At 41.8% G+C, this 19426-nt stretch overlaps 1 protein-coding gene across 1 annotated transcript in view; it reads left to right on the forward strand.

The window, feature by feature from the left end:
- LOC122810723 (glutamate receptor ionotropic, NMDA 1-like) overlaps positions 1-19426 on the forward strand; it is a 451545-nt gene that overhangs the window by 77879 nt on the left and 354240 nt on the right. The window contains exon 3 of the mRNA XM_044082286.1: positions 16429-16541. Within this exon, the coding sequence (XP_043938221.1) occupies positions 16429-16541 (113 nt within the window). The remainder of the gene's footprint in view (positions 1-16428; positions 16542-19426) is intronic.

Genomic DNA, 19426 nt, shown 5'->3' on the forward strand with positions numbered 1-19426 from the left:
AATTATCTATTGTAGGATTCCATTTATTCTTACTGGGGGGTTAATATATAAAGAATAACAATGGAACAGGCAAGGCCAATCTATAACCAAATGGGATAGGTTATTTCAAGTACAAAAAAGGGAAAATGGCTAGGCTTAAAATGGACTGCAAGGGCAACTAGCCTAGTACTTTACCTATGAGCATTGTCCAAGTGGCCATGTACAACCTTAAAGCAGTTATCAATAATTTTGACTTCCTGATTGACCACTTCAAACCAAAGTGATCAGAGGGAGATGCCTCTTTCATGCAGTGTTATTAGTTTGCCATTATTGATGAAGCACATGGAAGGAAAGTGATAACAAAAGGCTGTTGCTTTTAGAGATCGTATGTCCTCATACGGCGTGCTCCTTATCCTTGCCAAGTTTCCCTTTATTAAAAGATTGTGAAAAGGAAGGAGGTACAGAACGTCATCTCAAGCAGAGCCATCCATTCGGTCCCTTAAGGACAGCAAGGACTTGGATATTGCTAAGAATTCTTATTAGCTGTAGTCAAAATAAGAGCTCAACGAATTCTGTATTATTACAGAAGAGCATCTGTATGCTTATCCTATAGTGCATCTTTCTATGCTATTAAAAGGAGTTTGGATATGTTCATGTATTTGGAATGTTTATCTGTGTATCAAAAATTAGAATGTGCTTCTTGAAGTCCTTGTTCTTTCATGTGCATGCCAATCCCTACCAACTCATAAAACTCTCCTTTCATCTCATGGCAACTGCCCAGTTTTTGTTAGATTTCATTTAGCAGTCATTTACAGCTTTTTTTCATACTAGACAGGATTCTATACTCCTAGCCTTACTTAAGGAAACCAGGGCCTTTCTGAATAGTACATTTCTTCTCAGGTCTTCCTTAGGGATCTATTCCACAAATGCATTTTTATTTTATGTAGGAAAAGTTCATATGACTCCTTTCTATGCTGGTTTTATATTGGGAAGTTAAGTTTGTCATGGAAATTTTGGATATATGTTACAACGGATAGCAGAAATCTAGAACTTCAAGCATAATAGGTGGAGCCATGCACCATTTAATAAACATGAAGTTATGTGAAACTAAAAAGTCTAAATCCTACAGAGGGTGCAGACTCAAAATGATGATAATCTCAAGGTTGTAAAGCAAAAAAAGACTTTGTCCCATGCACCTCCAATGTAGGGGCTCTAATCTTTATATATACCAACTCTGAGGTCAGAGAAATGTGGAAAAAAAGTGGACAAGGGGCCAGTCTACCATAAACAGGTGCAAAAACAGCAGTCTAGCCAGTGCTGATAAACTGTAACACTGACAACAGGAAACTAACAGTCTTCCTGCTTTATCATAAAGGACATAGCAGGACATGACAAAGTATAGGTTTCCCATAATCGGTTACTTATCCATATTTGGAATTCCTCATCCTCAAACCCAACCTTACATGTAAGGTAGCCACTGACTCAATTTTAATCAGTTCTTTTATTTTTCCATCTGTACTCCATTCCAGAAAACAGCTTCTTCATGCAATGGATGTTGAAATACAACTTGGGAGTTATGATGAGAGAACAGAGGACTTCAGAAATGCCAAGTCCTGGTTTGCATACTTTTCTAAGGGCAAAACTGGCAAGAACATTACAAAACAGTGTTTTCTAAATGACTTTCAAACTGCGCTTTTTTCTATGGCATCTACAGCAAACCTCAGACCTGTCTAAAGTTACATTCTAACAGGATGGACTCTACCCTCTTGTGTAACACCTCCTTGTAATAGATTTATAGGTTCATAGGTTCATACTAGGCTATCTGCCCAAGGGCATTTATAAGCCTAGCCCATAGTTATGTGGCTTTCGCCACCCCTTTAGTTTGAATAAAAACTATGTCTATCATTTTTCTGTGCCTCTGTCAAGCAGTGACACTGAAATAATCCCTGGGGTATATCTGCGATCTCCCATCCATTGGTCAAGATTCCTCTTGAACAAGGCCAGCGAGGTGCTCTGCCTCACATGTACCGGAATTTTGTTCCACAGCATAGGGAGTCTCTGGGTGATGAATCTGTCCCTCCAGCACGTTCTATTTATAACCGTGTCAAGGTTTAAGTCTCCCGCCCTTGTGGTTCTGAGGGATCTAGATTTTTTGAGGTGAAGCATATTCATCAAATCTGGGTTTGACATGGCCTTATATGTCAGGCACAGGTCACCTCTGAGCAAGCGGTATGAGACTGAATAGAGCTGGAGTTCTTTCAGTCGGGCAGCATAAGACATATTTTTGAGACCCTTTATCCTTTTGGTGAGGAACTTTTGGGGCCTTTCAAGCTGCAGCAGGTGTCTGGTCAGATACATTCCGAACGGGGCATTGTACTCAATCATAGGTCTAATGAGTGATGAGTACAGGGGGACGATTTGCGCAGTAGACCTTCTTTAGGGCTCAGAGGTCCATGACCTACTTTTGCTGGATGATCAGCTAAGGGGGTACACCTGAGATATATTATCAGTATGTCTGCCAAGGTTCCCACAGTGTGGTAAATGCAAGTTATGGGCACACACAATAATGCTGCATCTATGAGAAGCAGCTCTGGGTGCTTGAAGCATGACTTTCTCCTTAATTCTTCACGGTCTTCCTTTTCTACAAGGTTGACCATTTTAAATACTCTATTTTACACTGGAATGAACTAGATATTTCCAGAAGTGCTGGGCACTGGGGATAAGTAGTGGCAGGATGTTTCAGCTTGAGAAGATTCTGTGAGGAAAAATGTCCTAAATCTGTCCACATCACTCCTATCAGTTGTGCAGCCAAAGCTTCTCATGCATGTGACATTCTAGAGAGAACCCCAATGTTTCTTCAGCTGGAGTCATCCAAATGTCTCAAGTACCAACATAAGTACATTCCTTTAGGTGGAGACTGATAAGACAACAATGTGGCACTAATAACTAGATACCTGTCTGTTTTACGTTTATTTACCAAATAAACTAGCAGATAAACTAGGCCTAGGGTAGTCCATTATCATTCACACCTACGAATACAGAATGTTGAGTGCTCACATATAAATCTAGACATGGCTAATAAAACAACCGCAGAGAATGTAATTGATTAATACTAAACAAATACAGCAGAATAACTAAAGTTAACAAATTTAGTTATCTAATTCTTTTACTTACTAACCTAGTAACAATCATTCTTGGAAAATGAGGAGTCAGTCCTGAGTGGAATGCAGATGAGTGATTAGTTGACATGCTGGGCATTTTATTCTAATTTACACTGAATTCTGGACTTAAGTAGGCCCTTTACATAGACACCACCACTAAGTTGGGCCTTTACATAGATACCACAGTAATTTTTGGACTTAAGCAGGCTTTTATCTAGATAGCAGTGTTAGGTTTGTGGTTGTTTTTCTAGCTACAAGCATCCATTTTCTGAGAGTACCGTTTTTGGATTAATATGAAATCCCTGTTACATAAACAAGTGTAAAAGGAGGGCTTCACTGTTGCCGCATTAGGGCTGTAACCTTGGGAAGTTTGGCCCAGTCCCTGCCCAATTCCTTAATTTCATAGTGTGCTCTCTCAGCCTGAGAAAGCTAATAAGAGGTACCTGTTCACCCACCAATCTTTAAGCTTTGTTAATGCTACTTGAAGTTCCTGTTCTTTCATACTGAGGGTAATCGGTAGAAACATACTGAACTGTTTATGCCTGAATATAGTTAGGCATATGCCATGTATTCCACGGCACACATTTAAAAATAAGTTATTCTGTCCAGTAAGATGTGCTAAAATTTAAATTAAAATGTTGCGTTTATCTTGCCTTTTAGTTATATATTGTGTTAAAAGGCTTTTTTCAGAGTGCTGCAGTGAAAGGATATATTGCCCATAACTTGCCTAGTCTGGAGTGGGTGATACTTTGGGAGCTGGCTTACAATTGCAGAAATCCTGACTATGCCCCTGTATCAATGTACATCATATGGTAGAGTTACTACAGTTTTTCACATGCAGTTGGCAAAGAAAGTGAAGAAAACATTTTTTTGGACTCCATAGATATGGGCTGTAATTTAGACACCAAAGAATCTTATTTATTACTTTATTGCCACCAAAACAGGTAACCAGCAATGTGTAAGTCAATACTGTAGTGATTCCTCTGTGCCTGAGTCAGGCAATATTTTTTTTCTTAAAACATTCATGATAACTGAAAGTATTAAAAGCGTTAGAAATGCCTCAAAAAGGGGAACTCTATATGCATCTGTCCTGAGCAAAAATGCATGCTGTGTCTGCATGCGGTACTTGTCAATGTGTGAAGGCACTTAACTGTGCGCTGGTTTGGCATCATTGTAATGAAACTTTGGAGAGACATTGGCCAGCCTCCTTTCAAGTTATTTTGTGGGCAGATGCTACTAATATCTACTTTCAGTCAGAGGAGACACATCCCAGATGCTGCTTATTTGTTACGTCACTAGATTAACAGCCATGACATATCTTCCAAAACATGGAGGGAATTGACGGTGTGCCTTCATTTTATAGGTTGGTACTAGGCTATCGGCCATTGGGCCTATACAGGCTTAGCCATAACAATTCCCTGGCTATTTCTTCCCACAATATTTACTTCCCTGGATCCCTGTCTAGCAGGGTGACTGACATGATCCCTGGAGTGAATTTCATATCTTCCATCCAGGTTCCTTGAAGAGGGCCAAAGAGGCACTCTGCTTGACATGTATGGGCAGTCTATTCCAGAGTCTGGGGAGTCTCTGGGTCAGGAACCTATCCCTCCAGCATATTTTGTTCATTGTGATGACAAGGTTTAGATGCCTGGAGTATGTGGCTCTAAGAGATTGGGATTTCTTTAAGTGTAGCATGTCCAACAACTCTGGGTTTGACATGGCCTTTTATGTTAAGCAGAGATCACCTCTGAGTAGACAATATGCGACAGAGTATAGATGGATTTTTTTTTAGACGGTCAGCATAGGGCATCTGCTTTAGGCCTGAGATTCTTTTAGTGAGGTATTTCTGCGGCCTTTCCAGTTGTTGCAGATGTCTTGAAATGTACATACCAAACGGGGCATTTTATTCTATAATGGGTCTGATGAGAGATGAGTACAGTGGGACAATGACCTCCTTTTTTCTGGATGAAAACCCCTTAGTGATGAGGTGTGCCACATAGAAGGATTTCCTGACTGTTGTGATGATGTGGTTATCGTAAGTGAGGCCACAGTCCACCTGTGTCCCCAAGTCTCTTATCACACTTTTGGTGTTTAGTGTAATGCCACCTATGTGGTAATTCATGGGTACATGTTTTTTCCCCAAAGGGGATAACTATACATTTCTTGGCATTGAGCTTGAGCCCATGGCCCTGGCACCAAGCAACTGTTTCTGTGAGGCCCTTTTGTAGAATATCTATATCATTTGGCCAGAGTCCCTTAGTGTTGGCCTGTACTTCAGAGAAGTAGATGCCAAACAAGAGCAGTCCCAGGACTGAACCCTGAGGTACTCCACTTGTCACTTGTCTGGAGCTGGATTTGGAGTCGGCTACTTTTACAGTGTGGGTTCTGTCAGTAAGCCAGTTGACAAGCCATAGAGTGACATAAGAATTAATGCCCAGCTTAGAAAGTTTATCTATGATTCCAGAGTGGGGGATGGTCTCTATGGCCTTGGCGAGGTCCAGATAGGCTGTGTGGACCGCCTTACCCTAGTCTACAGCTCTGGAGACTGATTCAAAGAAGTCAGTCAGGTTCAGGAGACAAGATCGGCCCTTCACGAACCCAAACTGGGTGGGGTCCAGTGTTTGAAGGTTGCCAATGTCTTTGTTTATAAGTTCCATGATAATACATTCCATGGCCCTGCAGATCAGGCTCGTCAGATTGATGGGGCAGCAGTTCCCAGGATCCAAGGTGGATCGTCCCTTGTGGAGTGGGATAAGTGTAGCTGTGCGCCACTCAGTGGGGAGGAAGCCTGGGGCGAGGGCGAGGCTATGATTAAACATGACACTTGGGTGAGGTGCCAGTTCATTTTGTTGTTCTTGTAGTACACAGCCCGTGATGTCATCTGGTCTCATGGATACTGTATTCTTAGCTTTCGAGAGTGTGTTTTTTACCTGTGTGGCCGTTATTACCGGAATTTGGCAATCTTTCGATATTGAGATGAGCCCTTTAGGGGGTGAGAGGGGGGTGAAGCTGGCACTGAATTGATCTGCCAGGATATTGGCAATATCCTTGGGATCAGTATAGTTAATGCCATTCTGTTGTAGCTCAGTCCAGATCTGAGCATTGCCATTTAGATTCTTGATATAGCTATAGAATGCCTTGTGGTTGTCTTTGGAAGCTTTGGCAATTTTATTTTCATAAGTAGCTTTGGAGGATCTCTCTTGCTTTTTGCATGAGCTGTAGATCTTCAAGGTTGCTTTGCAGACATTCAGTATTAACCTTAATGCATTTTTTTAAAGCAGCAGCACAGCAACATCATCTTATGTTTGCCTTCCAGTTTCAGAGCCATTTGTGTTGTAAGAAGCAACAAAGGGACTGGAAGTACTTCTATGCTATTTTTCAAAATCCTTAGATCTGGCTTGTTTCAGAACTAGAAATCTCCAACATGTCCATTCTATCAAGGTGCAGAGCTTTGGGTGGGAAGATAATTCTGTGGAGTTCAGTGAATTACAGAATTTTACACACCACTGATTCAGTGGTTAACAGTGGCCATACTAAATGAATCTAGCACACCTATGCAGTTCAGTAGCAAAGAAATAGGTCAGAAAGGAGCAAGAACAGCTATGCAAATCCACACTGACTAGGACATAGTGTGGCATAAAAGGATGAGGGGGTGGGGGGTTGGAATTACAAAAGTAATGCATGCATTGCTAACCAGGTAGACTTCACTGGCAAGACAGCATCATCCAGAAACAGTATTACATCTGTAGGTAAGGATGGTTGGTATAGAAACAGAGTTACATCTGTAGGTAAGAATGGTTGGTATATGCACAGTGCTACATCTGTAGGTAAGGGTGATTGGTATATGCACAGTGTTATGGGTGTAGGTAAGGATGACTGGCATATGCATAGCGCTACATCTGTAGGCAAGGATGGCTGGTATATGCACAGTGCTACATCTGTAGGTAAGGATGATTGGTATATGCACAGTGCTACATCTGTAGGTAAGGATGATTGGTATATGCACAGTGCTACATCTGTAGGTAAGGACACCTGGTATATGCACAGTGATATGTCTTTAGCCAAGGATGACTAGTATACAAAAGATGCACAGATATGTATTTTTGTTCTGCAATGTAGTAGTGCCTCAGTTCTCCACTGGATCATAAGTCTGGCTTACCCTTCAGACTGGGGGTACACCCCACCCCCATAGGAGGAGGTTCAAGGGAATTACCGGACTTAAGCTCGCAGGAGACATGGAAGATTATGTGGACTATTGGTTCATTCATTCGTAGGATGTTACTAGGCTAATGGCCCTTGTTGACCTTAGTTAGTTGGTTGTTTTTCAGAGTGATACTATGGTCTGGACCAGGTGCCCCTATCCGTAAGAGCCATAGGTGCCAACCCAGTGGTGAATTTGCTTTTTCCCATTGAATTGTCAAGGTTGCACTTAAATAGGGTTAGTAAGCAATTTCTTCAGGTTCTCTGTGAGTGGTAGCATCCATTGCAAGTCCAGCACACAGTTGGATATTCCCTTAGGAGGTTGCAGACATAGCTAAAGAATGCCTCATGATTGTATTTAGCTAGGGATGCCTGTCTAGTCTCATAACCTGCTTTGGAGGACTTTACAAGGTTTCGGGTTTGCTTGTTTAGGCTGTGTGGGGTAGTCTTCCCTTGCTAAGTACATTCCTTCTTGTTCTTGGGTATCAGTTTCTTTCTGCTGTTATAACTTATTTATACTTGCAGTCCACCAGGGTGGCTTGTTTTTGAATGAGGACCCAGTTTTAGTCCCGTTAGGTACTGCAGAGTCAATACATTTGCTTAAGTGGCTATGTAGGGTGTCTGTGTACTTCTTTGCATAGGAGTCATTGTTGCCTGTATTAGCAGGGTCTTAAAACCATTTATACAATCACTTAGGAGGCAATAGTTTGCTTTGGAGACATTTTTTAATTTTTTTTGCTCTTGTTGGGGTGCCGGGTGTGATCTTTACTTCAAGAGAAATAGATTTATGGTCTGACTTAACTAGGGATGCCAGCACACTGGGGGTAGTGCAGTAGCCTCCCATGCTTGTAAATACTAGGTCTAAGATATTTGATCCCCTTGCTGGGGTGCAGACTAACTGTTCCAGTGCATTTAAGTTAAAGTCCAGGAAAGTACAGTTGTGTACACTTACCATAAATGTAGATGTTTGAGTGTCTTCACTGTTGCAGTCATGACTGTAGGGTTCTCCCCTGCCGGCATGCAGTCCTCGGTCGGCCAGAATCCCAAAGTCTGGGTCCGGCGTTGGCTGTTCAGCCATGCTCCCTGACGTCAGAGCGCCAGGAGTACAAAGCTGACAGCCGACGCCATGTTCTCCAGTTTTTCTTGCCCCAGATGTCAGGAGTCCCAAAATGAGTAAGGTCCCATATCCTTTGCAAATACACCTCAGAAGAATGGTGAAAAAAGGAACCACACAAAAGTAAAAATAAGAGGGGACAGGAGGGAGGGAAACCCAGACTGCAACAGTGAAGGCACTCGAACATCTACATTTATGGTAAGTGTACACAACTGTACTATGTTCATCGTGTTTCACTGTTGCAGTCATGACTGTAGGGTAGAATCCCAAAGCAGAATGAAAGGGAGGTGGTCATAAAGTAGAAGGGGCGGCTAAAAGGCCCTGCAAGACTGCAGAAGCAAAGCCTGCCCTAGACTTAGAGTAGAGAGGTAGATTGTAGTGCTTTTGAAAAAGTATGCACTGAACTCCAAGTTGCAGCTTCCAAAATGTCTTTGGTAGGAACTCCCCTGAGGAAGGCAGCTGAAGTGGCAGCAGCTCTGGTGGAATGAGTCCGTATACTCCCTGGGATTTGCTATCCATGGTGTGAATAACAAAATCTGATTCCATGAGCAATCCATTTAGAAATGGTCTGATTTGAAATGGCTTTACCTTGGGAACTTGAAGCATAAGAAACAAACAATTTCACTGATTTTCTGATGTCCTTGGTTCTGTCCAGGTAAAAACGTAGTTGTCTGTGTACATCCAAGGAATGTAAGATCCTTTCCCCTTTATTTTGAGGAGTGGGGAAAAAAGTTGGCAAGTGAATAGTTTGATTTAAAGCCACTTTGGAAACCACCTTAGGCATGAAAGTAGGATTAGTCCTTAAAGACACCCTGTCTTGATGAAAAATAATATAAGGTTCCACAGCCATAAGAGCTTGCAACTCTGAAACTCTCCTGGCAGAGGTCAGAGCTAACAGGATGGCTGTTTTCCGAGATAAAAACTTGATGTTGGAAGAGGCAGCAGGCTCAAAAGGAGGTAAGGTGAGCTTTTCCAAAACATAGTTGAGATCCCAAGCAGGAATGGGAGGAGATCTAGGAGGTCTTAAGTTCTTAGCTCCTCTGAGAAACTGTCTCATGAGCTGGTGGGAAAAGATTGGAGGGTCTGTATTATAATGAGCAGAAATAGCAGAGGCATGTATCTTAATGGAAGAGATAGAGAGACCCTTATGTAAGAGATCTGTCAGGTAAAGTAAAATCAAAGGAATGTTAGGAAGAAGAGGATCAAAATCCTGAGCCTGCATCCAGGAACAAAATCTTTTCCATTTTCCTGCATAAGATTTTCTAGTGCTAGGACATCTGGCTTCTAAAATGACATCCATAACCTGCTTGGGTAGGAGAGAATGAATCAAAGACCCTGGATTAACCAGGCCGCCGGGCTGAGAGTTCTGACATGGGAGTGTAGAACCTGACCCTGGTGCTGGGACAGAAGATTCGGAGTCTGTGGTAAAACCCAAGGGGGCTCCAGACATAGGTTTTTCAGAGTTGGGTACCAAAACTGTCGAGGCCAATTTGGGGCCAGCAAGATTATCATCTTGGGCTTGTCCTGTTTGATCTTTAATAATACCCGTGGAAGAAGAGGAAGAGGCGGAAAGGCATATCCCAAAAGGTTTCTCCAACTGAATGATAGTGCATCCACTTTCCAAGCTTGTTCGTGAAAAGTCCTGGTGCAAAAAATCTGTAGTTGATGATTGAGGTGGGATGCAAAGAGGTCTATGTGAGGACATCCCCAGAATGCTGTTATCATCCTGAATATTTCAGTGTCCAGCATCCACTCGTGTGGGTCCGAAAGGTTTCTGCTCAGACTGTGTACCAGGAAGTTTTGCTTCCTTGGTAGAAACTGAGCTTGAAGGTCCAGATTGCAAGCTAGAGCTGTATTCCATAGATCCATGGCTAGTCTGCAAAAGGGGTAGGAATGAGATCCCCCTTGCTTGTTTATGTACCACATAACTGTGGTGTTGTCTGTCCGTATCAGTAGTTGTCCTGGTTGTAGAAGATTCCTGAAGGCCAACAGAGCTTTCTGAATGGCTAACATTTCCTTTAAATTGATATGCAGGTGCTTCTGATCCTTTGTCCAAAGGCCCTGCAGACAGTTGCCCTGAAAATGGGCTCCCCCATGCATAATCTGAGGCATCCGTGGTTAGTATCCGAGTGGCAGGAGGCAGACAGAAGGGTTTTCCTTTGTTTAGAGTACATGCCTTGGACCACCAAAGGAATTCCTTTTGAAGACAAGGCAGGATGGAGATCAGTATGTCTAAACTGTGGCAATGCTGAGACCATACACTTTTTAGATACCACTGTATTTTCCTCATATGTAGTCTTGCATATGGTATGAGAAGGATGCAGGAGGCCATGTAACCCAAAGCCTGCAGGAATCTCCTTGCAGATAGCTGAGTTAAAGTTGCCAAGGTTTTGAAAGTTGAAGCCAGCTGTAACTGTTTTTCGTATGTCAGAAATGCCATTTGGGTTGTTGTGTTTAGAGAAGCGCCCAGAAAAATTATCTGTTGTGAGGGTGTCAAATTTGACTTTTTTATGTTTACAGTGAATCCCAGGAACTTGAGAAGATTCTGAACAAACTGTAGATGCTGGAGTAAGACCTCCTTGCTGTCTGCCTGAATAAGACAGTCGTCCAGATAAGGGTAAATATGAATTCCCTCGAGTCTGCAATAAGCTACTACTGGAGCCAGGCATTTGGTGAAGACCCTGGGTGCAGTAGACAATCCAAAGGGCAGCACAGAGAATTGAAAGTGCCTCGATCCGGCCTTGAACCTGAGGTATTTTCTGCGTTCCTGCCTGATGGGAATGTGTAAATATGCCTCCTTTAAATCCAAAGTTACCATCCATGCATTTTTGGTCAGCATTGGAAGTAGCTGCTGTAGAGTAAGCATCTTGAATTTTGGAATCTCTAGAAAAGTGTTCAAGACTGACAGATCCAGAATGGGTCTCCATGTATTTTGCTTCCTGGGGACTAGAAAGAGCCTTGAGTAAAAACCTTGTCCCATCTCTGAAAGTGGAACTAGTTCTATGGCTTCCATAGCCAAAAGAGCTTCTACCTGGTTTAAGGCCTCTATCCATTGATATTTTGGAAGATCTGGCCATCCGCTTGGCCTTGGTAGGGTATGAAAATGGAATTTGTAACCTCTTGAAACCACATCCAGAACCCATTTGTCTTGGGTTATATGAGTCCAATTTAGGTGAAAAAGAGAAAGTTTTCCTCCGAGAGGGGCTTCCAAGCAAGAAGTTCCTGCAGCCCAACAGAGGAAGTCATTGAGTCTGTTTCCTGTGAGCTTGCGACCTGTCCTCTCCTCCCCTAGGGGTGGAAGCAGTCCACTGTCTTGGTCTATAAGAGGCTTGTGTTTGAGGCCTTCCTCGTGAGCGTCTGTATCTACCCCTCTGTGGCCTGTCTGAATTGGGAAAGGACCAATTTTTTGTAGGCCAATTCCTACTAAATCTGGGTGGCTGTACTTGTAAGAAATCTTTAACTGTTTGCATGGATTTTGCCCTGTCCTCCATCTTTTTAATCACCTCTTCAGCTTTAGATCCAAACAAAACATTATGCTGAACAGGAGCATCAAATAATTTAGCTTTTACTTGATCTGGCAAATTTTGTTCCTTTAACCATGCATGCCTTCTAATTACTGTGCCAGAGGCAGCAGCCCTACAAGAAGCCTCCAAGGCATCAAATCCACAGTGTAAACCATACTTCCCAACTTGTTCAGTGGCATGCATTAAGTCATGTAATTCCTTATCATCTGCACAGGTGGAAATGGAAGTTAGCTTTTGTTTTAAAACAGACAGGAAAAATTGCTGGTATTTCAGCATATGAAACTGACACTTTAAAGCCCTAATAGATAAAGTAGCAGAAGTGTACACTTTTTGCCCCATCTTTCTAAAGATCTGGAATCCTTCTCAGTGGGGATGGGGTTTTTAGCAGAAGCGGCCTTAACTCCCTTAGGACCCAGAGAAATGGTTTCAGGGTCAGCAGAAGGGTTCTTGTATAAAAACTGGTGGGAATCAGGAACCCTGTAATATCTATCAGGCTTAACAGGAGCTGGAGGAAAAGATTCAGGGGTTAAGTTAGCCTCCGAAAAAGCATCATCCACAATATCCAAAATAGGAGGAATAGCCAGGGGTCTATGTTGGGGAAGAAGAAGAAAATCCCTTAGTCTTTTCTTGGATTCTGAATACTCCTGTCCTTCCCAGTGGAAATGTTCCCTCATTTAATGCAAAGTTTCCCCAAAAGAGAAATCCTCAGGGGGAGAAGCTGAAGGAATGGATTCCTCAGCATCAGAGTCCTCATAAGGAGTGAAAGAATATTCCTGGTCAGAAGAAGAAACTGAAGAAACAGAAGCCTGATCAGAGGAGTCATAATAAACTTCCTGCCTTGGAGGGGGATGTGAACCCCTAATCATAGTAAGTAAGTCCTCTGTCATATTAAGTAACTGTTTCTGTGACTTGGGAGCCAGATCAGAAGAGGCCTGTGTTGCAGTCTTTGATTTGGAAGGAGTCTTTGACTTTGTCTTTGGCTTTGCCTTTATTAGAAGCTGAGTAGGCCTGAAAACCCCTTCGGAAGCCGGTACCTGCACAGCGGCTCTGGACCCATCCGAAGGAGCATTGTCCGAAGGTTTTGCAACAGAAATATTCAAAGGCCTAGTTGGCTCCTCGTGGGAGTCCGTTTTGGCCATCGGTTCCGAAATGGCCGACGACAGGGGCTGCAAAAGCACCTCACTGACGACGGCCAAACCTGAAGCTGGCTCTGCTTGTACGATATTGTCAGGTTTGGACCTCGGAGCCTGTCATTGTCCTTGTGTCGTTTGTGAACTCCGGTAGCCGGAACCATATCCGACGACATTTTGTAATCAAAACGCCTACCGAGGTAATGAAATGCAAAATCGTACCTTCGTTTAATTGTACGTTGATTGAATCTAGCACAAAACCGACAACTAGCTATGTCGTGGTCAGGGCCTAAGCAAGGAATACAGTAAGAATGAAAATCCTTATGAGGTATTTGCTTCCCACATGAAATACAATTATTAACTTTTTCTGACATCGGACTGGAGCAAGAAAAAAAGTTTCCCCAATGGGGTACTTAGCTTTGAGTAGGAGAAAAAAGTCTTCAGACTGAAGTTTGTTCAGAAAAGATTGTCAGGAGTCAGCCGACCGGCACTTGCGAACTGTTATCACCACACGGCAAGAAAGACTGGAGAACATGGCATCGGCTGTCAGCTTTGTACTCCTGGCGCTCTGACGTCAGGGAGCATGGCTGAACAGCCGACACCGGACCCAGACTTTGGGATTTTGGCCGAACGAGGACTGCCTGCCGGCAGGGGAGAACCCTACAGTCATGAGTGCAACAGTGAAACATGATGAACATCTTCAGTGCAGTTGTGTTTGTGCTCATGTAAGCTGCAAAATCGATGAATGGGTAGTTGAAGTCTCCCATGACCAAGGTGTTTGGCTGTATACTGAGCGATTCAAATAAGTCCAAGTAAGTGGTGCGTTTCTCCTGGTTTATGGTGGGGGACCTATAGCTAGCCATGACGTGGTAGGGTGTTTTGCCTATAGCTGTTTGTACCTGGAGCAGCTGAAGAGCATCATACTGCTTCACTAGTCACAAGGTGTATTTGGATTTAATGAAAATGAATACACCTCCCACCTTTGGTTCTTTCACACTCATTTTGAGGTCTGAATGTACTGAAGGCATTGTAGCCCCACATAGTCGGGGTACTCTCCATGGCCTTGAACCAGGTCTCAGTGACTGCACAGAAGTCAGCATCTTCCAAGGTGAGGAGTGCTTCCAGGGAGTGCAGTTTACTGTTTAGGCTTCTAGCATTAAGCAGCATGACCCTGAGTTTGTCTCAGGAGTATTTTTCTACATCAGAAGTTTTGTTTTTTTTGACACAGCCTAAAAAACGCTCTATGGGGGAGGCAAGCATCTTTGCCAATATCTTAAAGCCTTGAGAAGATAGGCGAACGCAGTCTCGGTTGAAACACTGAGGTCTCTTGACCGTGTCTTCCCAGGCTGACAGATGCTGGATCCCCTTGGGATGACACCAGAAACTAAGCCAATTGTTAAAATCAGTCATTTTTTTCTGTACTTGGCATATTCCTAGGTGAAGGTAGAATGCTGCTTAGGGCTAGGGACATATCTGCCTGGCACACATAATCCGAGAGCTCTATCATGTCTCTCTTCGTATAGTCCAGAGAGGTACATCTCAAGTCATTCACTCCAACATGTACTGTGAAAGTCATAACAGTAATAGCTGCTGAGTGACTCGAGTGCATGCGTGACTTAGTGGATGCTGGCTGCTGACAGGCAGCTGACCATGACCTTCTCCTTGTCCAGCTTGGTGAGAGAGACGTTTGTGTGTCTCACTGCTGAGTTGCCTATGACTATGAAATTTGGTTTAGAAGTGTTTTGCATAGGGGCTTGATTGCTGAGACACTGTTATACATGTTATGTGTACTGGTAGTCTGTTTGTACACCAGTCTGTGAAGGTTGTCTGTATTTGGGAGGTCAATGCTCTTTTGTTAAACTTTCTGCGAGTACCTCTGGGTATGTGGGTTTATGTGTCTTTACTATCTTGTGTAAGAGGAGAGGTGTGTGAGCTGACAACCTTTTTGATGTCTTGTTTATTGTTATGTGAGAGGACTGATTCAAGTTTCATGGTATAGTGACATCTCTCACATAAGGTATTTGTTTGCTTTAGGAGCAGGTGATTGTCAGAATACATGAGGCATTTGCTACATTGTCTCAGGATGCCCATGTCAATCAGGCTTGCTGGAGAAATGTTAGTAACCTCTCTGTCCATAGCAGCAGGTATTTCCTGGTTTGTGGGAGGGCAAAAGATCAGCTATTGCTCTGGGATTAGCAAGGGTACTTAAAACTATGTAGGATTAGCAAAGAAAGTGGAGTGACGTTTGACAGTGCTTAGCTGAGCTGTCTGCAGTGCTACGCATGTGGTCACTGCAGGTTTTCCAACCACATTTGTAAAACCAAGGAATTTACTAGTAAAAACAGTTCACACATTTTTGAGATTAGATGTTTTGGTAACTGTAGCAGTGATTGGGTGGTATATTTGTCTACATGTTTTTGTTCCGCATTTTACATGGGTCAAACCTCACGTCCTTTTAAACATAGAATTAGCGAACATTTAAGTGATATTAGGAACAAAAAAACAACTAATGCCTTATATAAGCATACACTTGCCCATGCCACTGCTAAATTTAATTTTGTAATAATAGATAGAATTCAGGGACACAGAGGCAATAAATCTGGATGGCATTCCATACTCAACAATAAAGAACTAAGCTGGATTGTTAGACTAGGGGCATTGTTTAAGCCTGGTCTTAATGAATCCATTTAATGTTTCTAATCAATTTAGAAAGTACCAATCAGCATGTAGTAGGATGTGCCTTTATCGCATATATATGTATTTTTAACTCTATGTTACCAATGCACTGAAGAAGGCTTTAGTATTTTTGCCGAAACTGGTATGCTGTTATGGTTATTACACATTGTTGTGATAACTGAATAAATTATATTTCCTCATATGTTTGGTGCGGGACAATTTTTCTGTTTTTCTTAAAGATTGCCTTACAGCTTGTAGTTTTTCACAAATGACCACGCAGTATGGATTTTGCCATACTGACCGATTTCTGAAACATAGCATTTGAGAAAACTAAAGGATCTGAAAAGAGACAGTAGACTGAACCTTCAATTAATTAAATGATGAAAGCAGAATGATAAAGGGCTTCAGAGATGCAGTCTTAGACTAATATAAAAGAAGCAAAGACTGCGGCTTCCAGTTCTGATCAGCCGGGAATATTGGTCACAGGGCGGTGTGGCGATATCAGGTCCTTCTGCTACAGTATCCTACAACTCGTATCTACTTCAGTAATTCACATGCTAGCAATATTTTAACAAAGAATGATAAAGTGATACATTATCCAAGTCTGAGTAATTCCATTTATATATTTTTTTTCCATTCTGTAGTCCGTTTGGCCGGTTTAAAGTAAACAGTGAAGAAGAAGAGGAAGATGCCTTGACACTTTCATCAGCCATGTGGTTCTCCTGGGGTGTCCTGCTGAACTCTGGGATTGGAGAAGGTAAAGTCAGTTGCTCTTGGTTATTTGTGACATATTTATTTAACTGAATACACCTTGGCAGTTCATACATACATACACACACACACACACGCATATACACACACACACATACACATAAAAATGGGAGGATTCAGTGATTGTGGTCACTGTTTAAAAGGAGGGGCAGTTCCATGTTGTGGTTAGATGGATGTTTAGTTTACTGTGTGTGTTATGACTTTGGATTCTTCTTCTTCTCTCAGCTCTAAGGGAATTTAGTTCCCAAGTTTAGCTTCAGGCGCTAACTAGAATGAGTTCACTACAGTGATTAGTACTTGGTAATGTGGTGTCTTGACATGAATCTTGTGACCACAGTTGTCTCAGGTATGCACATTTCAAAATGAGGTTGCTAATGGATGGGCATATGTTAAAGTAAAAAAAAAAAAAAAAAAATTCAACCATTTTTAGTTGGTTGCACTTCAGGGAGTTGTGGATTTATGGCCAAAAGTAAGTGTTAAAGGGCTTTATAATGGTGTGTTTTGTTTGTCAGGTTTGAGGTGAATCTTGCAGTGCTATTACAGCATATCTACTTTGTTTAAAATGGCTTTCTAAAGTTACTTGGGATTATGGCAACATTTAAAAGGCTAGGAAGTAAAAGGGATTGAATTAGCAGAATTTGTACCAGATTAACTGGAGTTAGCTGTGTATAACATACCAAGTGTTTTGTTAGTCTTAGCTAAAGCATACCTGGTTGTTTATTTTGACACTTTCAAAGTGATCTTATTTATTTTGCAGGACCACAATACCAGAAAGCTGACTCAACTATTCTGTCACCTAATTTATTGCATTCCATACACTTCAGACTATTCATGTTCAACTGATTGTTATACAATGAAACTATTGTTCTACAACAAAACTTTCACCCCCATTAGGGTAATCTTGAAATCACCTCTTTCTTAAAGTGGCAAACAAAGCCCTTTCAAATCAAACAATGGCTAACATTTCTATCACTTCACTTTTTGTATGTTAAACCTCAAACTCTAACCATAGTTTAAGTACATGCTTTAAATCACAGAAATGAGATCTTACCAGGAGGAAAGGTTTAGCTACGAAACTTTGGAGCTTTGGTCTCTGAGATAACAGCAGCTCAAGTTGAAGTTCTTTTATTTATTTTTTTGCTTGATCATAGTCCTGATGTTTGGTCCATATATGTCTATGAAGACCTTTGATGGTTCACCAGTTGCTGATCTAAGCAAGTTCCAAGCCAGTTACTGTGGGCCTCAGGGTCTTCCTCCTTGGTTAGTTGTTAGAACAGTCTTTGTCTTGGTCATGGACTTGGCCACATCTACCATCCCCCTTAGATACAGTGGGGATAATTTCTTATGAGATATGAAAACTCTCCAACACAATATGACCATGTAGAAAAAAACAGTTGCATGTGACTTCTGGTGTCATCTTGGCAGAACAAGAATGTACTTCACACCTCTATATTTCTCTCTTCATTTAGGGAAAAGAAAAGTTTTTGATGAATGTTCAGGCAGCTAAGGGTAAACACAAAATTCCTGTTGTCATTGAAAATCGTGTTCTAACTTTACCTGCTGCACCCACCAGTGTAGCATCAAAACATGGCAGCAGGGTCAGTTTGCCGATAAAACAATGATGTTTTAAAATTATAACAGAAGGAAACAGTTCAGTGGTATAAGCTCTTCTCAGAAACAAGAAAAAAAAAACACCACCACACACTGCGGTATTTCATAACACTTGAATTTCAGTCCCAAATTAAAGTCGGGCAGCAGCATCCTGTTAGCTGGATTCTTAACAGAATATGCCCAGACTGCCTCTCTGCCTCCTTCAGGTTACCCCTTCAGTTCCACAGTACAATACTCAAAAACTGCTGCTCCAGACACAAAACTTCACTGCACTGAGTAACCAACGTCAATGAATAACAGGCTTATACACCTCCTTTTATGCACAACTTAATTGAATAATTGCTCATTAACAAAAATTCCTGTGGAAAGTCTATCTAGCTAATAAAACATGTCTGTCTTAAGGAAACTTACACATCACAATTATTTATATTATATCCCTCCAGTTTCACCACATTTTGCAAATCATAACAGCTGCTACACGTTGCATGAACAAACCAAAGGACTTTGGGTCTGCCCCTCATACCAAATGTTTACTGAAACAACATGTATAATATTGCCTAAAAGCACAGCCACTGTGGCTGTAAGTGTAGTGAGAAATGCACCAAAGTCCTCCCTTTTTATTTCTGCCTCTAACAGTGCGCATGGCCTTCAGTCATCTATCACCTACAAACAATGACAAACTATATTTATGAGCTGGCTAGTATCAGACAAAATGCCTTTTAACTTTGCACTTCCCATCACCCATAATACATAAAAAGGAACCTTTCCTGCTGCATATGAACTGCAAACAGTGCTTGCTTAGTACCAGACTGCCTGCATCATATTGTGTGTGTTTCTGTGTGTGTGTGGGGGGGGGGGGGGTATTAAGTTACATTTAGCAAACATTTCATCTAATCAAAAAAAATCTAAGCATTTAATCTAAAACTTTTAAATGAATCACGTTTCATCTAAATTTTCATATTTTTTTTTTAGGTGTGAACCCTCCTGCACTCCCACACCCCCTTCGTAAACATACTAACTCCATGTTGCACAGCTCAAGGGAAACCAGAAAACACGACAGAGAATCACTGCCGATGCAAATACACAAATCTGTGGGTCAACATCAGTTGGGCATAAATGGTGTACTAGACTAATTTGAGTTACAACTCCTACTATCCTAATACCCTAAACCACATCAGCATTAATTCATTGTACCTTAATATACTTTTCACGGAAATATGGTTAGACTTAATGCCTTTTAGACTAAAAGAGTTTCAGATT

The sequence above is a fragment of the Protopterus annectens genome, chromosome 9.part0, assembly GCF_019279795.1.
Source record: "Protopterus annectens isolate FY-2018-M chromosome 9.part0, PAN1.0, whole genome shotgun sequence".
NCBI classification, from domain to species: domain Eukaryota; kingdom Metazoa; phylum Chordata; order Ceratodontiformes; family Protopteridae; genus Protopterus; species Protopterus annectens.